Source organism: Camelina sativa, chromosome 6 (genome assembly GCF_000633955.1).
Source record: "Camelina sativa cultivar DH55 chromosome 6, Cs, whole genome shotgun sequence".
NCBI lineage: Eukaryota > Viridiplantae > Streptophyta > Magnoliopsida > Brassicales > Brassicaceae > Camelina > Camelina sativa.
The window spans coordinates 2235153-2258143 of NC_025690.1; the positions used below are offsets into that span (position 1 = coordinate 2235153).

General features: G+C 32.7%; 1 protein-coding gene and 2 pseudogenes across 2 annotated transcripts; 2 read left to right on the forward strand and 1 right to left on the reverse strand.

The window, feature by feature from the left end:
- LOC104793878 lies at positions 9103–12671 on the forward strand (annotated as a pseudogene).
- Positions 13779–15377, forward strand: LOC104790151 (annotated as a pseudogene).
- LOC104790152 (root meristem growth factor 3) lies at positions 16209–17503 on the reverse strand. Of its 2 annotated transcripts, none has more exons than XM_019246496.1 (3): positions 17310–17503; positions 16933–16976; positions 16209–16643 (listed from the first exon to the last, which is right to left on the reverse strand). In XM_019246496.1, the coding sequence occupies exons 1-3, from the start codon at positions 17383–17385 to the stop codon at positions 16431–16433; spliced, it is 333 nt and encodes a 110-aa protein (XP_019102041.1). In that variant the 5' UTR covers positions 17386–17503; the 3' UTR covers positions 16209–16430. The 2 variants fall into 2 exon arrangements, with proteins under 2 accessions (XP_019102041.1, XP_010514160.1); XM_010515858.2 differs by having other exon boundaries at positions 16933–16979; positions 17310–17499.

The following is a 22991-nucleotide window of genomic DNA, read 5'->3' on the forward strand; positions in this document are numbered from 1 at the left end:
TTTTTTTTTTTTTTTTTTGTGGACAAAGCACAATATTAGTTGGCTGTCACATTAAAATTTCTGTTAAAAGTAAATAAAAACTTGGTTTACATGATTAATATACATTATACCCTAATAAAGTGTTTGAATTAACTTTCTCAACAAAATCTTTTAATCTTAACTGATTCACTATTTAACTAGGCTGTATTGAATTAAATTTAATATTTTAAATGATTTTGAGTTGTAATGAGTTTTATATGATTTTGATGATCTTAGGGAAGATGATATGATCTATTGATAAAAGAAAAAAGTTGATATGCTTTATTATACAATCTTTTCAATCCCAAATAAAACTATGAGATTTGGATTTCTGTAATTTTAATTAAGAAAATTTTTCAAATATTTTAAAATTATTAAAATCAAATCTTCAAAGTGATTTTTAACAACATTGGGTTTAAAGTAAAATTTTAAATTTATTAGTTATATTCAATGTGGTCTACTCCACACAGTAGGTACCGAAATTTATTATTATTATTTTTTTTTTGTCAACCAAATATTAAATTAGAAAATAATCCTAAGGTTGGTTGCCCAAACCGGAGGGAAAGGGTTTACAAATGAAGTTTCAAAAGATAAAGATCGCGAAAAACGAGCAAGACAGTCGGCCGCGGGATCCGTGAAAGCATGAATGCCGGAAAGGAGGATCGAAGTAAGCAGAATTCATCCAACAGGTTAGAGAAGGCGGGCTATTCATCAGGAGATTGCACCATCGCCATTAATTCTGCACAATCCGTCTCGAAACTTTGACAATCAACACCTGCCGCCGGAAGGGATTCCATCGCTCAAATCAACGCCTGTACCTCTGAATGTAGGGGGAAGGACTATGTCACAGACTCCGTGCTGCTAATAGCAGAGTGATATCCTCACTGTTATAAAACCACCAGCCCAGACCCACTAAAGGATCAGAGGCCTTCCAAGATCCATCGACCTAACACCGAGGAGAAGGAACCCGAACCTCCACAGGCAAATGCTCTATGGAGTCTGAATAAGAAGACTTGGCCTCTTCCCATAACACTCTATCATTGGTTGCCTGATTGAAATTTATTATTTTTAAAATCAAATAATACTTTTTTTTCAAAGTGAGAAAAGGTTGAATCGGAAATGGGTAAAAGGTGGTCCAGAGTCCAGACATAATTGGTGCTGAAATTATAGCGAAAGATAGGGCCTACTACGACCAGATGGTAAACGAAATTAAAACTGAAAGTGACAAGCAATCAGATATTCTTATTTTTGTTTGGACACCTGATGCTTAATATATGGTTTCACTTTGCACTTTTTAATATATGGTTTGCGTGCGCCGAAAAAAAAAATGGCTTCCTTCCTGTATTTTTTTTTTCCTCAAAAATGAATTTATATCGATGAATTTGGAAAGTCTTCATACAACTGGTTTAGAAGCCAGTACGAGAGAGTACAACATTCAGAATAAAAAGATGTTTGTAAACTACCATATTTAGCAAGTACAGATGTGCTGATGTGTATTACAAGTTCTAGAACAAAAACAAATGATACATTAGCAAACAAACTTGACCAGTAGATAATATTTTGCCATATAGCACCAATAGATATATCAACAAAGATTTTGCTCACAATCTTGATTAAGTTCTCACAATCTCCTTCAAAAATAACATTTCTTAATCTCCCGATCCAACACTGTTGCATTGAAGTTAGCAGCAGTGATAGACAATTCTTTTTGTGACACACTCAAAATCACGACGGACAATTCTTTTAAAAGTCTAATGGAATTTATAATACATTTTGCAACAATACCCGACAAAAAGTCTTGAAACATTTTGATTTCTTGGTCAAAGGGTTCACTTTTCTTTTCTTTTTTAATCCAAAACAAGAGTTGTTTGATTTATTCAATAATGCTTTCGATATCATTGTCCTCTCCTCTCGAAATCATAGTTATTACTCTTAATCATTTAGTGCTATATAAATAGCTTTATATTCTCATCTTTCTTTTTATGCATCTCCTTCAAAGGTTTTGGCTTCTTCATTTTCTTTCTTTGTTTCATCGATACTTCCTTATACTTTCTCGTTTTCATTTTCGAGATTTTTTTTTTAAACAAAATTTCAGAGATTTCTTTGTTCTTAGTGTTCTTACATTATATTTCTTTTACTAAATACTTTCATGATTCATCGTTGTTGTTCATCTCATTTCCTCACGCAGCTCCTAATTCAAACACAACTGCTTTGTTTTGGACTCTTATTTCTTTGGGTTCATGCGATACGGTGAACATTCTGTTTATTTTTAAAAAGAATGTACAGCTAATTAAGCACGCAGACTGATACAACTATAGTCCATCTCTTATTTGTTTGTTTAGATAATGTGAAAATCGTATCCTTAAATTTCGTCTATCAAGTAAATGCAAAGAAGCCTTTCAGGGATATACATACATGATACATTCCACTATAGATTACTTTCACGACTATTTTTAAAATCTGCTTTCTTTTCTTGGTGAAGTAATTAAACTATAGTTTTGTTATCTTGAAAATTAATTTACAAGGGAGAGGCTAAACTTGGGAAATAAGGAAGTAGGCTAAAACTGTCACGAGGACGAGAATTATGAGAATAAGAAAAGATGTGATAGCCAATAGAAGTAGGGTTTAGGGGTTGATGAACTAGAAGAAGGTTTTCAGAAAGGGGTCTTGAGAGCATCACCTTGTCACCGTTCTTGGAAAGTGCCATGACTTCGAGGAGCAAAGAATATTGAGAATCAAACCAAGTGGACGTAATCTACTAATCTCGTTCAAGTCAAAGGTGAACATCTTGCCCACTATCGATAATGTCCCTCCTGTGTTGTGGTTAGTGAGCTTCCAGACGTGTTGCAAGCCATCTCCATTTGTCTCTGAAATCAACACAAGACGACGCTCATCATCTACGCTCTCCATATGCAGATCAACAGATGATGATGACAATGCGTCGATAATGAGGTTTGGAACTATTCGAAACACCTCCATGTGAAGATCAAAAGCAACCAACTTGGTCTTCTCTTGGCAGAAACAATAGAGCCATCCATTTGAAAATTTTGCTGCTCGTTCATGCTCAATCCGATTAGGAGGAGGAGGTGGAATCACCAGCCTCCATAGCTTAGCACCGAAATCGAAAACCTCGCATGATGAGGTCTTGTTAATGTTTTGTAACCAGACTACTTTAATTTGTATGTTCCTGTGACATTTCCTGGAGAATGTTCTAGTTGAGTCTTGGTAAGATGGAGTGTCCAAGACCATCTTGTAGCTGGGTTTATCAGCTTAACTAGTCGTATATATGAAGTCTGTACCGCTACATAAGCAGAATAGACCATCCAGACTCTCAAAAACTAGCAAGATTCTCTCTTCGTACGTGCTCATTACTAATATGATATTCTTCTTCTTCTTCGACTAGACAAGTCAAAGACCATTCCAATCTCACCGTCTTTAGGGAAAAGTTTAGCATAAACCAGCTTTTGTCTTCATAGTGACAGAGAAATTTGGGTTCTTGGGTTTTCTGATGCAACGAGTATATCTCTTTAAAGACCTTGACGTTATCATACAGTCTCCACTGTTTAGAGACGGTTTGGAATCTAATAAGAGTTTTCACGGGAAGTCTCACCATAATTTCTTCTAATACATTGGTGTTGAGTATTTCATTCACCTCTCTTCGTCTTCTCTTGCTTTCTCTTTCAACTCTCTTCCATGATGCATCATCTCTCCTCTTCTTATTTCAAACTTTGAAACACTGTCTCTTCACTTCTTCTTGTTACTTTCTCTCTAGAAGACGAAGCAATCTTGCCCTTTTCATTGCTCCTCTTCTCCTCCTCCATTGGTGAATGGATCGGTTATCTTTGTGTCTACGTACGAGGGCTTTCGACGAAGTACTATTGCCTTGTTCGTGTCTTCAATTCTCTTCTCTTATGCTTCCTATTTATAGAAACGATTCTCGAGTTTTGGCCTATTTTTTTAATTATCTCCAAATCCCACTTTTATTTGAATAAGGATTTCGATATACATACATTTAGGAAGTTAGGCTTTTTAGGACAGCATGTGTTTGTCGATTACATACACGAAGCTTCTTAGATCAACGTGACGTGGATTCAATACGGACCAAGTGAAGTGCCACGTGGAAAAATATTATAAATAACGTGTAAAACATGAACCGCATCAAATCTAGTTTGTTCTCTAATCGGTTGTTCTAGCTTTTGATTGGATGGATAAGTTCGTATATATTGATACGTTTGTATATCTATTAGGATTAGGTCTCAAAGTTCTGTTGTGCTACTGTTTAGGAGTCTACCTTATTATATAAAATGAGTTTTGAAAGTTAGTCATTAATAAGATTTTAACATGTATCAAGTTATCAATCTTAGATTTTCACATGTGTAAAAGTTAATATTTCATAAAATTCGAAATTATAATATTATTTCCTTATTTTTAATTTTAAGTTATTAATTCTACAAAAATAAATATAGAAAAAAATATTTAGGAAAATACATAGATAATTATTAATTTTAAATTTTAGAAATACTCACATCTATATAAAAATATATTGTCTCATATTTGACTAATCTATTCAAAAACACTGCTTTCCACTTTGCTTAATTGGAATTTTTTTTAATGGAAAGTAAAATATTCTTATTTTTTTATACTAAAATTTTCACCTACTTTATTTTTTTCAGTTGGAAATAGATAAGATTAATATATTTACCACAAAAAAAGATTAATATATGCGTATTCTTTTCCTAATACTGTAATTTAAAATTTATTGTAATATTTTTATATTATATTATTTTATTTATATTTTCATCATTGAATTATCTAGTATTCATATATTATCATGCTTATAATTTTCTATTGTTTCTTAAATTATGCCAATTTTTTTTTCTAATTTCTCAACCTTTATTGGTTGGTCATAAACCATTTTTTTTGCAAACATAATTGTTACCATTATTCATTCAATCACAAAGGAAGATAACGAGTAAAAACTCATCAACCTAATGAATGGATAAAATAGGCTAATCAAACACAAGCATACAACAAACATAGATATATAGATTGGAAAAAGATAAATCATTGTTGGTAGATCTATATGAGCTCAAACACTCTGACACCCTGGTTTGCAGAAAGGTTTAAAAGAATTGATTTGGCCATATACGTCACCAAAATGCACTTATTTTTTTGGTCAAGGGTCCTCAGAGAACTTCATGATGGGTGACCTTCATGTAAGTGATTGTCGGAACTGTGCGAGTGATGACAAAACACAGGAAAAGTCATTTGTTGATTTGTAAGGTCGGTAAACAAGTTTTCAAAGCCTCCCATACGTAACAAACCGACCATCGAATATGAGTGGGTCCACGAGCCGGGAATAGATGTTGAGTGCACTTAGGAAGGTGAGCCCATGGACTGAGAATGGACATGGGCTCACTAAGCAATGTGGCGGTTGGGGCGTTACAGAGACAGAGATCTTCGTCATGGTGTGTCAAAGACACTTTCACGAATACATTGGGAAATTTAACATTAGTTACTATCAAAAGATTTTGTGACGTTAGAAAAAGGTTTTTACTTTCATTGGTTGTCGGAACAAGCCATTTTGAGATAGCAAAAAGACGTGAACATTTTCTCTCCACACATAAGGAGGGCAAAGCCAAGGTTCTCGCTATGATGGAGAAGGTTGGACACAAGGTTGTCTACCCAAGAGAAGAAGGTGGAGGAATTTGGACGCAAGGTTATCTACCCAAGAGAGGAAGGTGGAGGAAGTTAGACGCAAGGTTATCTCCCAAAGGGAGGAAGGCGGAACCAAGGTTGTCTCCATGGTGGAGGAGGTTGGACGCAAGGTTCTCTCCTTAACGGATGAGGGCGGAGCCGAGGTTTTTTCCATGGCGATCATACATTATTATGATGATTCATCATTGATTAGTATATTATGTAATATAGAAACACATTAAGCCAACTATTTTACTTTCACTTTGGCATAGTTACTATCACAAATACATTGGAAAATTTAACATTAGTTACTATCAAAAGATTTTGTGTCGTTAGAAAAAAGTTTTTACTTTCATTGGTTGTCGGAGCAAGCCATTTTGATATAGCAAAAGGACATGAACATGTTCTCTTTACATAGGAGGACGAGGTTCTCTTTATGGTGAAGAAGGTTGGACACAAGGTTATCTCCTTAAGTGAGGAAGGTGCAGGAGGTTGGACGCAAAGTTATCTCCCCAAAGGAGGAAGGCGGAGCCAAGGTTCTCTCCATGATGGAGGAAGTTGGACGCAAAATTCTCTCCATAAGAGATGAGGGCGGAGCTGATGTTTTCTTTATGGTGATCATACATTATTGTGATGATGCATCAATGATTAGTATATTATATAATATGTTTTTTGAACCAACAATTTTAGTAATAAAAAAACTACGCAGAAGGGAAAGTAAAGTAATTGGCTTAATGTGTTTATATAGACATTTTCTAGGTGGTGATAAATAATATATTTGTAACATAGAGTATATTTAGGTGTAAAAAATATACTTTTAATAGTATGATACATAAAAGATTTGTAAATAGATATAAATCAGTTTATTATAACAAAAATAAAATTTACAAATAACATATAACAAATTTTAATATATTTTGTTAAATTTAATTTAATTTATATAACTTTAAACCCGCAGTTCTAATAGTTTAGGTGTTTGAGTTTAATGTGATACCTTTGTATATCTATTTCGATTAATGACTTAGTTGTTGTGGTATTTTTTTACGGTTTTTTCTTTTCCTTATTTTCTGATAAGTTTTTAGTTAATATTATGTAGGATAATTAGAAAAAGGCACATGTCAAATCTTATGGGTTTATCGGGTTGACCGGGTCTTTGCAGTGGTTTGGAAAAAGTTATCTATTGGGCCGATCAAAGATATAAACGGAAAAAAAAAAGTTCGGTATTGTGTTATAAATCAGAGCTTCTCTGTCTATATATACACAAATTGTAGAAATGTAAAATCGGATTAGCATTGGCATCCAAACAATCAAATATACATGTTTAAGAATATCTTTATACATTCATGATTTATAGAGTATTAGAAATGATAACCATTCGATCTAATGTAGGTGCATTCATTATATGGATGTGTCACGGCGATTTACACGACGGCAGTTTCCTCTCCTTGACACCATCTTCATCACCTAAGACAATGAACATGATTTGTACAAAGAAATTGTAAAGAGAAATATACCGGAATTGTTAAATAGTACTTACCAACGGAACGCGTGGACGCCTCAATTGAGTTGCTACTTGGAAAGCGTGGGTTTCCAACAAACTTTGTAGTTTGGAGACTTTTTGATCATCCTCCATGTTCCACCCAGAGAAATCGAATTAGCAAATAATAATGAGTTACCGTCATTAATGGCTTCAAGTAGTCTCTCTTCATCTTTCCTATGCCACGACACCATTTTCTTGGTTTCACTCTTTGGTTGTTTCTGGTTTGACTGAAACGACGAGTATTTATAGTAATTATGGAAAAAGATATTAAACTACACATAGTATAGCACATGATCTCACGTTCCAATTTTGAAAATGTATACTTAACTACTAAAATATATAAATATATATATTACATGACTACATATACCAATTATATGATGACATGTGCTTAACATCACATGTCAAAACAGATGCTGTAAAACTAAATAATTAAAAAATTATTAGATAAGGATCCGTTCAGTGTACAGATTTAAAATTGTGTAAATTAAATTAAATTTAACAAAAAAATATTAAAATTTGTTGTAAGTTATTTATAAATATTTCTTTTTGCTATAATACACTAATTTATATTAAACCAGCTTTTATAAAGAGACAGAGAAATCTGGGTTCTTGGGTTTTATGATGCAATGAGTATCTCTCTTTCAAAGACCTTGACGTTATCATACGTCTCCACACACAGTTTGGAATCTAACAAGAGTTTTCACGGGAAGCCTCGCCATAATTTCTTCTAACATCGTAGTTGAGTATTTCATTCACCTCTCTTCGATTACGCCTTTTTCTAATTATCCTACATCCCGTACAACCAAGTATACGAGTCAAGCCATCGGTTATGTGATTGTAGCTAAACAAAAGTGAAATTAAACAATATGAAAGTATGAAACTATATGCAAAAAGGTTTAAGAGTATTGCAGAAGATAGCACTGTAAACGATGTATGAGATTATTGTTTACATGAGGTATACATGGAAGGTGGATTATGTGAAGAAACTTGACAACAATCAGAGAGAGAAAGTTTTGGACTAGGTTTATGGAGTATGCATGCATGGTTTGACAAGGCTTAAGTGGAGACTGTTAATTGTGACCATGACAAATCTCATGGGTTTATCGGGTTGACCGGGTCTTTGCAGTGGTTTGGAAGAAGTTGCCTAAGACTTTTCTTTTTTAAGGGTCAATATAAGACCTTACAAGAATAAACGTGAATCGATTGGGCCGAGTATGCATTAAAACTATAAACGGCGAAAGAAACAGTTCGGTCTTGTGTTATATAACAGACCTTCTCTGTCTATATATAAAAATTGTATAGAGAATATAAAATCGGATTAGCACTTTGGCATCCAAACAATAAAAATTAAATATAATGTTTTAATATCTTGATACATTCATCGAGTATTAGAAATGATGACCATTGACCAGTTGATCTAATGTAGTTGCATGCATTATATGGAACTACAGTGAATAGTTTCACGGGCGATTTACACGACGCCAGTTTTCTCTACAGCAACACAAATCTACCGACAATTTAACATGCATTACATTTATGATAGGCAATTCTTTTTGTGACACAAAATCACGACGGACGATTTTTTTTTAAAAAAATGTAATGGAAAATTTTGCATCAAAACACTACAAAAAGTCTTAAATAAATTCCAAATTTGATATGTAAGTCTTTAAACATTTTAATTTTTTGGTCAAGAGGGTCAATATTTTTTTATATATCCAAAACAAGAGTTGTTTGATTTATTCAATTATGTTTTTTTTTTATACCATTGTCCTCTCAAACTCATTTATTACTCTTGAATCATTTAATGCTATAAATAGCTTTATCTTCTTTTCTTTCTTTTTATGCATCTTCATCAAAGGTTTTGGCTAGTTTCTTCATTTTCTTTCTTTGTTCCATCGGTACTTCCTTATACTTTCTTGTTTCCATTTTCGAGATCTCTTTGTTCTTAGTGTTCTTCTTACATCACATTTCTTCTTTTACTAAATACTTTCATGATTCATCATTGTTGTTGATCTATTGCTCTCATTTCCTCACGCAGCTCCTAATCCAACACAAGTGCTTTGTCTTGGACACTTTTATTTCTACGGGTTCTTGCGATAAGGTAAACATTACTGATTATATTGCTTACAATTCATAAATCTTCCTAATATTTAATTAGGATTATCAATGGATTATGAAAAGCTTAATCAATATAGAGGGAAGTAAGTGGGAAGTCAAAAGTTTGTCTAGTTGATGAAAAGTAAATCACATTTAATGTATCACCCATGAAATTACATTACATAACTATATTTCAAATTGACTTTTCTTGTTGCATTTAAATTTTACAGCATTAGACAGCGACAAAGAATTAATATTAAATGACCATTAGACCATTTTATTGTAGCCCCCCGTGAACATTCATAACTCAAACAGATAAGAAGCATTGGATAACTAAGCAGTAAGCACGCAAACTGATAAAAATATACAACAGTCCATTTCTTATTTGTTTGTTTAGATAACGTGAAAATCGTATCCTAAATTTCTTCTATCTGTGTTTTCTAGTAAATGCAAAGAAACCTTTGAGGGGATATATTTTCTACTTTCAAGGTATAAGATTACTTTCACGACTATTTTCATAATCTATACTTTACTTTTAATAAGTTCAACCAATCAGAAACAATACTGTATAATACAAAATACTAAACTAATCTAAGAGTTGCATAGAAACTTGAAAACATTCTATATTATGAAACAAAAAACTTTTCTAAAACATCTTATATTTTGAAACGGAGGAAATATATTTTATAGACTAGATTAGGACTCGTGCTAGAGCACGGGTTGAAATTCATTGTATTTATACTGTAATTTTTATAAAAAATATAATTTATGTGATTGTTTTTAAAAGTTGTTGTGAATAAAACATTATGCAATAAAATCATATGCTAAATATGATGATTTTTTTTTTGAAATTTTGTTGCTAATATAATCCACGGAAGAGTGATTAATTTTTGATATTTTGTTGGCTATATATGATTAATTAAATATTCTTTGGAGATTTTATTTTATTTATTTGGAATATCCTTATTAGGAGGATCTGAAATCGAGATTTAACTAATGGTTACAACTCATATAACCTATAACCTATCAAATAATTAAATAATTAATCTTATAACCCATATTATATAGTCTACACAAAAAGTTTGTATACTTTCGTTTTATTATATAGGGGATTTGAAAATGTCATTTGAAAAAATGAATATGTGTTTTTTTTAAATAGAAAATTCACCAATGGTCATATCATCCAAGTTGTTATTTATGGACAATAGAGTTAACTATTTATACTACTTATCTCTCCAACAACGAATATTTAGATTTTAGGATTTTAGTAGTAAAAAATTACAACGAAATGTTGGGTAACAAACTACTAAAAGAACTCCTAAACATTTTCTTTACACAAAAAGCGTTGTCAAATTTTTTTTAATAGGTTAGGTTACAATAATTAGTTTTTCTGCATGGGGTATTATTAGTATTTTAGTCTGTGTGAAAGCTGTACGATACTTTCCAATTCGATTATAATTGACTTTTCCATCACCGTGAATTTTCAATTTGCAGGGTAGCTTCTTCATTTATCCTTTTTTTTTTTCTCTAAACCGGAAAAACATAGAGAAAAAAAAAAGAGAATGGGGTTCCCTTCGTTTCCAAACTCAATGTTTCTCTTGATCCTCCTCTGTCTTGTTAACATTTCCACCATTAGCTCAACGGAACCATTGAAACAAGAAGCAGTGCTTTTTGGAGGGAACTTCCCGGCTTTGTATGTTATTGGAGATTCATTGGTTGATTCAGGAAACAATAACAATCTTGAGACGAAAGTCAAATCAAATTATCCACCTTATGGCTCTGATTTTGAAGGTGGCATAGCCACCGGACGTTTTAGCAATGGCAAAACAATTGCTGATTACATTGGTAAGACCAAAAATAATTATATTTCTAACTTTAATTTATCTTCTATGTCGTGTGATATTAATATATCTGAGAACATGATGATATTGTAATAGAGTTTGTTTATATACTTTTCTGATAACTAAATTTAAATTAAGTTATATTTTAAAATAACTAAATTTAAAATACCTTTCTGATATTTTAAAATAACTAAATTTAAATTAAGTTAATGTTGTCTTGTTATGTTTTTATTTGATTTTCAGCTATTTATTACGGGCTTCCTTTGGTTCCTGCTTATATGGGATTATCTGAAGAACAAAAGAATAATATCTCAACTGGTATTAACTATGCTTCTGCTAGCTGTGGGATTCTTTTAAACACAGGAAAGAAAGCGGTAAGTCTATAAGTAATATTCTACAAAAAAAAAACAAAGAATTTGCCATTTCGGTTTCGAAAAATACCTAATGGGTTTTATTTGTTTCTTTGTATGAACAGGGACAATGTCTCTCGTTGAGTGTCCAAGTCGATCTATTCCAGGAGACTATCGAGAAGAATCTGAAGACGAAGTTAAAGAACCCATCAGAGCTCAGTGAACACTTGGCTCAGTCGTTGTTTATGATTTCGATTGGGGTTAACGATTATGTATTCTCTTTTATTAGGACACCGTCCAATGCGACTGAGTTTGCAGACAAGCTTCTTCAAGAGTACTTGATACAAATCGAGGTAAAAGAGTTTTCATTTTTTTTTTCTTTGCTCACCACAATTTTTTTTTTTTTGGTAATAACGTTTAATCGAATGCTTGTTAAATGCTAAAACAATTATTTGTATAAAAGTAAATATATAAGCTACGCTAACAATCATAATGGGAAAAACCTAAGGCAAAAAATGTGATTGAAAGCTTTTAATTTTATCGATTATAGTCTCAGTATATTTTAATGTTAATCATCACATTTTACTTAAGATTTTGGTTTTTTTTTGTTTTTTTTGCAGAGATTGCACACGCTAGGAGCAAACAAATTCTTCATCAACAATGTTAAACCATTAGGATGTTACCCAAATATTATAGCAAAGACCGTGCCACCTGGAAGCTGCAACGAACCTTTAAACCTTGCCATTGGCCTTTTCAACACTAAGCTCAGAAACAGCCTGTCTCAGATGAAGCAAAAATTCAACGACACGTCCTTTTTATACTCCGATTACTACAACTACNTTTTTTTTTTTTTTTTTTTTTGGTCAAAGTTTTCTTGCCTTTATCACCAGATCTTTCTATATACAATTTCCGATATAAACTTTTACATTTTCCACTTTGGCATACTCATTTCTTTTTTGCTTCTGTTGTATTTTCTTATTCCATACTCTTCCTTTGTATCAGAAAAAAAAATCCTCACAAGTGTATATTCAAAGCTAAANATGTTGGGACTAAGAGGAGGAACTTCAAGCAATCAAGCTGGTTCGAGTCAGTTGAACACGACAGCCCCATGTTGTCCTGAGGTTTATGATGGAGGTTCAACCACAAANGATAAAAAATGCATTTGACTAGTTTGTTCCATGTCTCTACCCGAACATCTTCATGGTGCTATCTTCATGGTGCCCCTCTAAGGCTCTAACGGGACGATATTAGAAAACCTGACCATAAATATATTAGGCGAACCAAAAGTTGGAAAAAATCTTAAACCTTGGTAGTATAGTGCTATATCCTCGTTCATATACGCGGATTGTAAATTTGGCTTCTAGCTAGTTCTATACTATATGAAAGACCATGTCCAATGGTATGTGGGTATTTGTAGCTCAATTACTCTCTTGTTTGGCATCCAAAACAAGAGTTGTTGAAATATTCAGACACACTAACTATTCGGCTCCGGGTTCTATCAAGATCCAAGGTATGTGGTATTGAACTCGGTCATTAATTCTACTCTTTTGTTTTTTTAATGCTATAAATAGCTTTTATCTTCTCCATCATTCTTTTATTTAAAGATTTTGGATTTTTACTTTTGCTTTCACTTCTATTCCACTGGTAACTAACTCCTTAGTCTTAATTGCTTTCATTTTTTTATTATTTTTCTTTGTTTTTAGTGTTCTTTCATTATATTTCTGTTTGATACTCACAAAATATATTCATCTTTGTTGTTTATCTAGTGATATCATTTCCTTACGTAGCGCCAAATTCAAACACAAGTGCTTTCTCTTAGTAGACTGTATCGATCGTGCGATAAGGTAACGTTGCAGAATATTTTGAAACATAAATTTCTAGAAGATTCTTTTCGGCAGATTAAAACCTTGAATGATACTAATAGAAGTATGTATGTTAAAAAATTTGTTTTATAATAGTTATCGTTTTATATTTTTAATGCATATTTTTTTGTAAAAGTATCAATTTTATTCTAACTGTTTTAATGTTTTGACCAATAAAAAATAAAAATATATATTAAAAAATGGTTAAATAGAAAAATTTAGTTAGTCGTTTTCTTAATCTGACAAACTAATTTAAACTGGAGGGAGTAGCTAATTTTGCATGATGTATTTCTATTATTTTAGTTTGTTTGATGATTTCTAAATCCTTCACAACTAACTTTTCATCGTCGTGATTTTCATTACGCAGGGTTTGTTTCTTTTAAACTATTTTCTCTTAAACCGGGGAGAGAAAAAAAATAAAGAAATGGGTTTGCCTTCTTCTCAAAAGTCGTATATTCTTTTGCTCCTCCTCTCTTTTCTCAATGTCTCCACCATTTACTCACGGAAGCAATCAAAAGAAGACGTGCTTTTTGGCGGGAACTTTCCGGCTATGTATGTTATTGGAGATTCATTGGTCGATCCAGGAAATAATAACCATCTTCCGACGTTGATCAAAGCGAATTATCCACCTTATGGTTCTGACTTTGAAGGAGGCAAAGCTACCGGACGTTTTAGCAATGGCAAAACAATTGCTGACTACATTGGTATAAGAACATAATGTTTTGTATCTCTAATTTTTTCTTTTAGGGGGATTATATTTATAACAAGAAAATATTATAAGCTTCCTTTGGTTCCTGCTTATTTGGGATTATCTGACAGCCGGAAGGACATTATCTCAACTGGTTTTAATTATGCTTCTGCTGGCTGTGGGATTCTTCATCTCACAGGAAAGATTGCGGTAAGTTTCGATATTCTACAAAAAAGATATTCGCAGTTTCGGTTTCGAAAATTATAACTAATGGGTTTTATTTTGATTCATTACATGAACAGGGAAGATGTCTCTCGTTGAGGACCCAAGTTGATATGTTCGAGGAGACCATCGAAAATAATCTGAAGACGAATTTTAAAGCGTCATTTGCGCTGAGAGAACACTTGGAGCAATCTTTGTTCATGACCGTGATTGGGGTTAACGACTATGCAAACTTCTATACTAGGTTAACCGATGCAAATAATTTCGCGGACAAGCTTCTTCATAAGTTCTTGGAACAAATAGAGGTAAAAGGGTGTTCACATTTTTTTCCTTGAGCATTACATTATTTGGTTAATAACGTTTAATCTATAATTCAGATCAACCGAATCAAACGGATCCAAACCATACTTATAAACCAATATTCTAACCGAGAACCGAAACGATTATACAAGTTAATCAAGATTAATTCAACTAAATATTTTAATTTTTGCTGCAGAAATTGCATGAGTTAGGAGCAAGAAAGTTCTTCGTCAACAACATTAAACCATTAGGATGTTACCCGAATATGATAGCAAAAACCGTGCCACGCGGAAGCTGCAACGAACGTGTAAACCTTGCGATCAACATTTACAACGAGAAGCTTAGAAATAGCCTACCTGTTATGAAGAAAAAATTAAACAACACTTCTTTTTTGTACTCCGATTACTTCAAGTTCATGTTGGGACTAAGAGGACCGTCAAAAAACCAAGTTAGTTCGAATCTATTGAACACGACAGGCCCGTGTTGTCCTTTAGATTACGATGGAAGTTTAACCTCAAGTTGCAAGCGCAGTTCGGTTTCGTGTAAGGCACCAGACACTACTCATATTTTCTTTGATCCGCGTCATCCGACTCAGTTGGCGAATCTCATGTACTCCATTGCATGTTTCGACGAGAGAACTATTTGCCATGTGGTGTGATTGAGCAATCTTTAGAACAACACCTATGTGGTTGTTGTTTATTTCTTTTATCATCAATTCTTGAAACATTTTGTTACCAAGTCTTGACGTGTTTCTCAATATTCAACTCAACGTAATTACTTTTTAATTGATTTCTAGGATCGAGGTGATCCTATCAATGTTCTAAAGAATCCGGACCCTCCGATTCAAACCCGGTTTGGAAATCGATCAAGGTTACGTTATATATATTTTATTTAATTCGTTTTGATAAGAACAAAGTCATAATTCATATCCATACGAAAGCTTCAAAGGTTCAAAATTTTGGTCTACATGTAAACCATTAAATAAGCCGTTACAACGTAATAAAAAAAAACTACAAAAGCAAATTAAACACACCATAAAACAAACATATTGACTTTAAACTATAAGGTTATATATCTATAAAAATATTTTTATATGTAGAAGCTGGCATGTTATTATTATTATTATTNTTAGTTCGAATCTATTGAACACGACAGGCCCGTGTTGTCCTTTAGATTACGATGGAAGTTTAACCTCAAGTTGCAAGCGCAGTTCGGTTTCGTGTAAGGCACCAGACACTACTCATATTTTCTTTGATCCGCGTCATCCGACTCAGTTGGCGAATCTCATGTACTCCATTGCGTGTTTCGACGAGAGAACTATTTGCCATGTGGTGTGATTGAGCAATCTTTAGAACAACACCAATGTGGTTGTTGTTTATTTCTTTCATCATCAATTCTTGAAACATTTTGTTACCAAGTCTTATGTTTTTCAATATTCAACTCAACGTGATTACTTTTTAATTGATTTCTCGGATCGAGGTGATCCTATGTCAGTGTTCTAAAGAATCCGGACCCTCCGATTCAAACCCGGTTTGGATATAGATCAAGGTTACGTTATATATATTTATTTAATTCGTTTCGATAAGAACAAAGTCATAATTCATATACATACGAAAGCTACAAAGGTTCAAAATTTTGGTTTACATGTAAACCATTAAATAAGCCGTTACACCGTAATAAAAAAAAAACTACAAAAGCAAATTAAACACACCATAAAACAAACATATTGGCTTTAAACTATAAGGTTATATATCTAGAAAGATTTTTTTATATGTAGAAGCCGGCATGTCTATTATTATTATTATTCTAGAATTAGTTGTTCTTGGGAGGATGATGCTTAGCTCTCCAATAATCAGCAGTGTAAGCAACGAGACCATCCTCTTCAACACTTTTGCTCGAGTTTCTCTCTGTCTCTCCAGCTCCTCTCTTCAGTGTTGTTTCTTCTTCTTCTTCTTCTCCATTTGTCATCATCATCAGTTTTCTTCCTCCTATGATCTTCTTCATTACATCACCATATTCAGTCGCCTGTTTAATAGTTATCCAACGGGTTTAGGGAATAACTTGTTTGTTTATAGGAAGAAAACAACATAGAAACTTACTTTGATAACGTGAGAAATAGTAAAAATGTAAAATTCATCGAATGAAAGTTTTTTTTTTTTGAATATGCGTTATGGAATGAAAGATATGATCATAGAAAGAAAACAAAAATAACGGCATAATAAAAATAATATATTATTTTTCAATGAAAATAGGAGCATTGAATATAAATGGGAAAATAAAATTGCATGATTGATAAGAAACTACTATTATATACCTTAGCAGTTGAAACGAAGTCACCGCTTGATTGTTGATTCCCATCTTCTAATGATGAAGAAAACAAAGAACAAATTAGGTTACTATTTGAATTTGACCAAGTGATTATAGCTATTAAGACTAGAATTTTCATGCATGCATGTGTATATAATTATGCATGCAAAGTAAAAGTAAAATAAATCTTAACGAAATATGTTTTTTTTTGTGATGCTTTATTGGTTTGAGTAACGAAAGTAAAAGGCTATATAGGCTTTATGATTTTTTTTCTATTATGGATAGGCTTATGATTTTTTCTCTATTATGGATAGGCTTTATGATTTTTGTTCTGTTAATGCAAATTCGAGAAGATAGTGTGAGGAGAGAGAGAGAGACACTAACCATGAAGTGAATATCGAAAGGAGAAACATAAAAGAAGAATGATCAACACACATAGAATCTTTGACAAAGTAGTCATGAGTCTTTTCTATTCGCTCCTTCACCTCCCTTCAATAGGTATCTTCCTTTAGTTTTCTGATAATATATCCTTACAATTTAATTTAAGCAGGAGGTCGAATTATAAACAGAAAGAGATGGGTCTATATATAGGAGATTGTTGACGATGTGTTTTAAGTTCGTGTCCATAACCATGTGTCTCAATTAACGTGTAATGTATGGATTCCTACAATAAAAATTGTACTTGAACATATTTACGATGTCTGCCATAACGTCCATATTCAAACCACTTGAATTTTTATGTATTGACAGTGACACACACACATTACACATTTACACGTACATATATATATGTGACAACCCGTCCCGCATACCCCACTAGCCCACCGTTAGATGTTCCAACAGACCGTCCGTGGATTCTGCTAACCCACCGCTCATATCAATTGGTGACAATTTGTCCTGTGGGAATGTTGTAAAAGGGTAGGGACCAAGGTTCGAGCAACGCCTGACGCACCAATAACCAACTGGTGGATTGGTATATCTACAGTGATGAGTTAGGATCGATGCCCTGCAGGGCCAACTTGGAGTCCGTTTGGGCGGCTAGCAGTGGGCTAGCAGGGTCCACGGACGGTCCGTTGGGGCAGCTAGTAGTGGGGTAGTGGGGTCCGTGGGATGGGTTGTCACATAAAAATCGATTTTTATGTAACAACCCATCCCGTGGACCCCACTAGCCTCACTGCTAGCTTGTCCCCATAGGCTAAAAGCTGGTCCTGCAGGGCATCGATCCTAACCCCTCACTGTGGCAAATAGAACTACTCATCCAAATCCACAATAGGTTATTGGTGCGCCAGGCGTTCCTCGAACCCTGGTCCTCACTCTTTATCAACCTTCCCACAGGACAAGTTGCCACCAATTGATCTGAATGTCCCCTACGACACGGGATGGGTTGTCACCAGCTGAAACGACCTGACCCTTTTTTTTTTAATAAATAATAAATAGTAATAATAAATACACTACAACTAGTGGTCCCATACCCACTAGCCATCTAACCACAAACACAACAACCGCGGAAATAACAGATACCAATAACCAATAAATAATCCAATCATAATCCAATAACCGATATTAATTCCAAATCATAAACTAATGATCCAAACAGCATAAACCAGAGAACCAGCAATCCTAAACAACATTCTAAGACTCAACTCTAGCAACCTAACAGAAGCCAGACAACCAAGCGAACCACTAGAACATCCTCCTCTTCATTGCCTTGATTCCACGATCACACTTTGCCTTTACCTGCACCACAAACGCAAATTGCAATGCATGACTATTTTATATACACTCAGTAAGGCAATCCTCCCATCTACTGGGTATACATACAAGTAATAGAGACATCTCTAACCATCAATAAACAATCAACAATCAACAATAACAAACCAGGACTCAGCATCGACCGACACCAACATGCATAGACCGACACCAGATGGATGTTGTGTCGACCGACGCACGATCTGCATCGACCGACGCATGCTCAACATAGCACGAAACCCTAGATTTTACGCGCCGTCCTCGCATTTGCGTCGACCGACGCACAAAGTGCATCGACCGATGCAATGCCGAGCATCGTTTTCCCCCGAAGCTTCTCGCCGGATCTTCGTTCCTACAACCACAAAACTCGATCCCAAGCCACAAGAAAGCTTCCTAACATCCCAAATATCAATCTAACAAGTCTAACAACACATAACACGCAAATTAGAGAGATCTCTAGCTTAGATAAGCCATGGTCCTGCACTTACCTTTGCCAAGAAGTTTTTGAACCTTAAACAATCAAGAACACGCTCCTAGGAAGCTCCTACAACGTCCTAAGTCTCAGATCTCACCAGAAAAAGCCATCAATCCACAAAAAATCACCAAGAACACCAAGAACACTCTTTCTCTCAAAAGCGGCCAAAACAACTAATGAGACAAAAGAAACGACTTAAGGGTTTTTCCCATTTTTCTTTACCCAAAACGCAGCGTTCACTTAAACTCGTCTGCAAAAAACAACTTTGCATTTACCGATGCAATCGCTAAACCGGGATTTCGGTTCGCAGATGTTACAATATCTTAGTACATAGTTTTTAAATAAACTAGAATCGGTAATAAAGTCAAATAATATTAATTTTCAAAACCTTTTAGATTTTTTTCTACTGTTTAATTTCTATTTTGATCATATAAATCTTATAATCTAGTAATATTTGTAAATGTTAAGACCTAGGAGGTCAAAAGGACTCATAACCTATGTCAAAAAATATATTCTTTTCCCACGTCAAATATATATATACTCTCGCAAATTTAGACAAACAAAGGGACGGTCTGCATGAATGCTCGAGTCTGCACATGCTTTTCTATTTAGTGGAAAGCAATTTCTCAATATCAATGCCTTAACTTTCTATTCATGCTTGATAGTTCATAGTAATATCTCATAAATCATTTATTTATCTGAAAGAATAAACCGAAATAAATGGTAATTATTGTACGGACAACATAGAAGAGTAAACAGAAATAAATTCCCTTTTTCTCTGACACTATGAACTTATGAATGCATGTATACAAAACAATATTCATCTCTGATATTTTTTTACCAGAAACCATTACATCTAGTTTGTAAGAGTTTCACTTTTAATTAATTTATTCTTTAGAAAGATGGCCGTGTTACAGACACTTTCAGAATTTTAATGTTACTTCTACTAAACATTGAATTCTAATTAGTAACAATTCTAAATATTCATCAACATATTTTTTAAGAAAAAATGAAATTAACTTGTTTATACGTACATATATATAACAACTTAAGAAGTATCAAAGCTATTTCATGTTGTTATACGAACTTAATTACCCTTAGTTACCACCAAGAAAAACTTTCATGGCCAATATATAATATGCATAAAGGTTATAATAAATACAAATAATCAGTAATTTTTTTTAAACCTTCCCTATTTTCTTATTATAAGAAGATTAAAAAATATAGAAAAATAATCTAAGGTTCGATAAACAAGAAGTTGCTTTGAAAAGTCCCTAATTAAACATCGAAGAACGGAGAGTAAAAATTGTGGTCCGTTGAATAAAGATTTGTAAACAAGAAAACAACATTGGCGTAAACTGTAATTTATGAATTTGCGTGCTTTGTGCTTGTTGTCGACCTCCATATCGGTTTACGATGAGCCACACTCTTTAAAAACATTCAAGATTTACATTCATTTCTATATTTATATTTTTGTGTTACTAAACTTACTATATATAGATATTATATTATACACAATACAAAAGCCCATATAGTTATCTAACTTAAGTGGTTTTTCATTTACCAATATAAAATTTGTAGATATCTTACATGGTTTTATTTTCAAACAATTCCAAAACTTTTACACCTTGTTCTGATAATACTTTTGATCAATAGACCATTCATAAATTCCAAGTTTGGATACAAAAATAAGACAAATTAACACCATTTACATAATTTTGTCATTCTTAAAAGAAAATCGCAATTTTTGTTTTTTTTTTCTTTCTTTTATATGCAGAACCACATATTATAGTCACGAAAAAGGTAAGAATTGCAAAATAAGTAGAGGACGGTGAGAAGTCGGTAACTATATATGTTTTAGTTAAAATTAGTTAATGGGTATGGAGTGTATAACCTTTGATTTGGATTTTTCCAATAATTGGCAATCGTGTAGCTTCGTTAGACCAAGTATGATTGTAGTAGTTTATTTAGTCCAGATGACCCCTTCCACCAAAGACCTTCACATCACTTCAAAATTCTAAACAGTTTTATTTTGTCTTGGTGTATGCATGTGAGTCTTACACTTTTACTAACCCTATGTTCAGGCTCAGTATAGGCCTCTTTCATCCTCAAATCTCTAGTTAAATTATTACGGGCCGTAACATATAGGCCCAATAAGCTTATACGTATGAATTTTAAAGTAATTAAATAAATTCGCGCCACTGAGCGCGTGAGTTCAGTGTTCAGACATATATTAGGTGTGATTTTCTGTAAACAACCCCGTTTAAAATCCTTTGGTTTTGGTTTTGTTAATGTACCATAAATCTAAAACTACACTAAAACCTCTATAAATTAATAAAGTAATAAAATTCGATAAAATAATAAGATAATATTTTTTTTTGAAATCTCCAAGTAAAATATGGTCTCAATAATATTATAAATTAATAATCATGTAAATTTATATATATATATATATGTTGATATAATAAAGTATGTTACTCCTAAACCTCATATCTATAAAACAATTGTTATGTTATATCTTCAAACTATAATGATATAAATTATTCTATAATATTTCATAAAAATAGCTAAACTTTTTTAAGGTTTTCAATATCTAAATATACATCATTTACATTTTGATAGTTTGATAGACTATTAAAATACGACAATTGATATTCTTATTCATAAATTGGAATTTATGTACATCTTGTGTATAAGTGAATTTATCTACAATATTTATAATTTACTGTCAATAATGTTTTTTAAGTATTTCAAATTCAATTCCAATACCATAAAATTATGTATAGGACCCGTGCGTTGCACATGAGTATAATTAATTAAAATTTATTTTCATATAATTTGATGTTAAATTTATTTTATTTAACCTATACTTTTTATTCTTATTTTCTTAGTAGGTCAATATTATCTTCTACATTTGTAGTAACTTCAAAAAGTGTAGAAATGATTGTCGTGTCTTGTCTTGTCTCGTCTCAGCCATGACTAATTTTTAGTAGGTCAGTATTATCCAAAAAATTGTTGAAAGAAGCCATGAGAAAATAAAAGGTAGAATGTTTGTAACTTTTGAATATGAATTATGGTGAACTGGTGGAAATGATGATGATAGGAAGATCATATAATTGGGGTAGTAATTTTAATCATGGTTTTTGTATTAAGTTTTTTAAAAATTCACTTCCCTCCAAGTAAGTTTTTAGAACCAAAAATATGAATCCGTAGTAGTTTTAAGTTTAACCAAAAATAATATAATTCTTTTTTTGGGTTTATTTATTTTATTTTTTAAATATAAATACATTGGCATAGACTTATAAATAATTATATGTTTTGAGGGTTAAATGATTAAAGGTGCTTTGAGCTCTGTAATGTTGACGCATCAGTTTTTTAGTGAGAATGCTTCTCTTTTAATATATAGGGGATTTACAACATCCGAAATTTTAATTTTATTTTGCTAAAATTGTCTCAATTCAAAATTTTTTAAAAAATTAAAAAAATATCTATAGATTAATAATTATATTTATACTATAAAATAATAATTATTAATTTATAGATAAATTAATATCACTATAAACCAATAAAATGTTTTGGTCCAAGTATTATTAATTTATAGAAGTTTTTACTGTAAAGTTAAAAAGCTATCTGTAATTACGGTTTAATTTTTTTTAATATAAAGTTGTAATTGATTCCGATCGCCAATTATTGGAAAACCAATCGGGTTTAGAGTTGTTTAGTTTGGTTTGGTATTGTTTTATTTTTCCGTCTACACTGAAAGAGGCGCGTGTGAAACAAACGGATAATCCTACGGTATTGATGAAATGGCTTATCGTAGACCTCACAAAATCTCTCTTACT

What these genes read in the sequence shown, in the direction of transcription:
- LOC104790152 (XM_010515858.2), bottom strand. Translation starts at nt 17,385, where the DNA reads ATGACTACTTTGTCAAAGATTCTATGTGTGTTGATCATTCTTCTTTTA. An exon ending in CTTTCGATATTCACTTCATG is followed by an intron (nt 16,980 to 17,309) that starts GTTAGTGTCTCT and finishes CTTCATCATTAG; the next exon opens with AAGATGGGAATCAACAATCA. An exon ending in ACTTCGTTTCAACTGCTAAG is followed by an intron (nt 16,644 to 16,932) that starts GTATATAATAGT and finishes ACTATTAAACAG; the next exon opens with GCGACTGAATATGGTGATGT.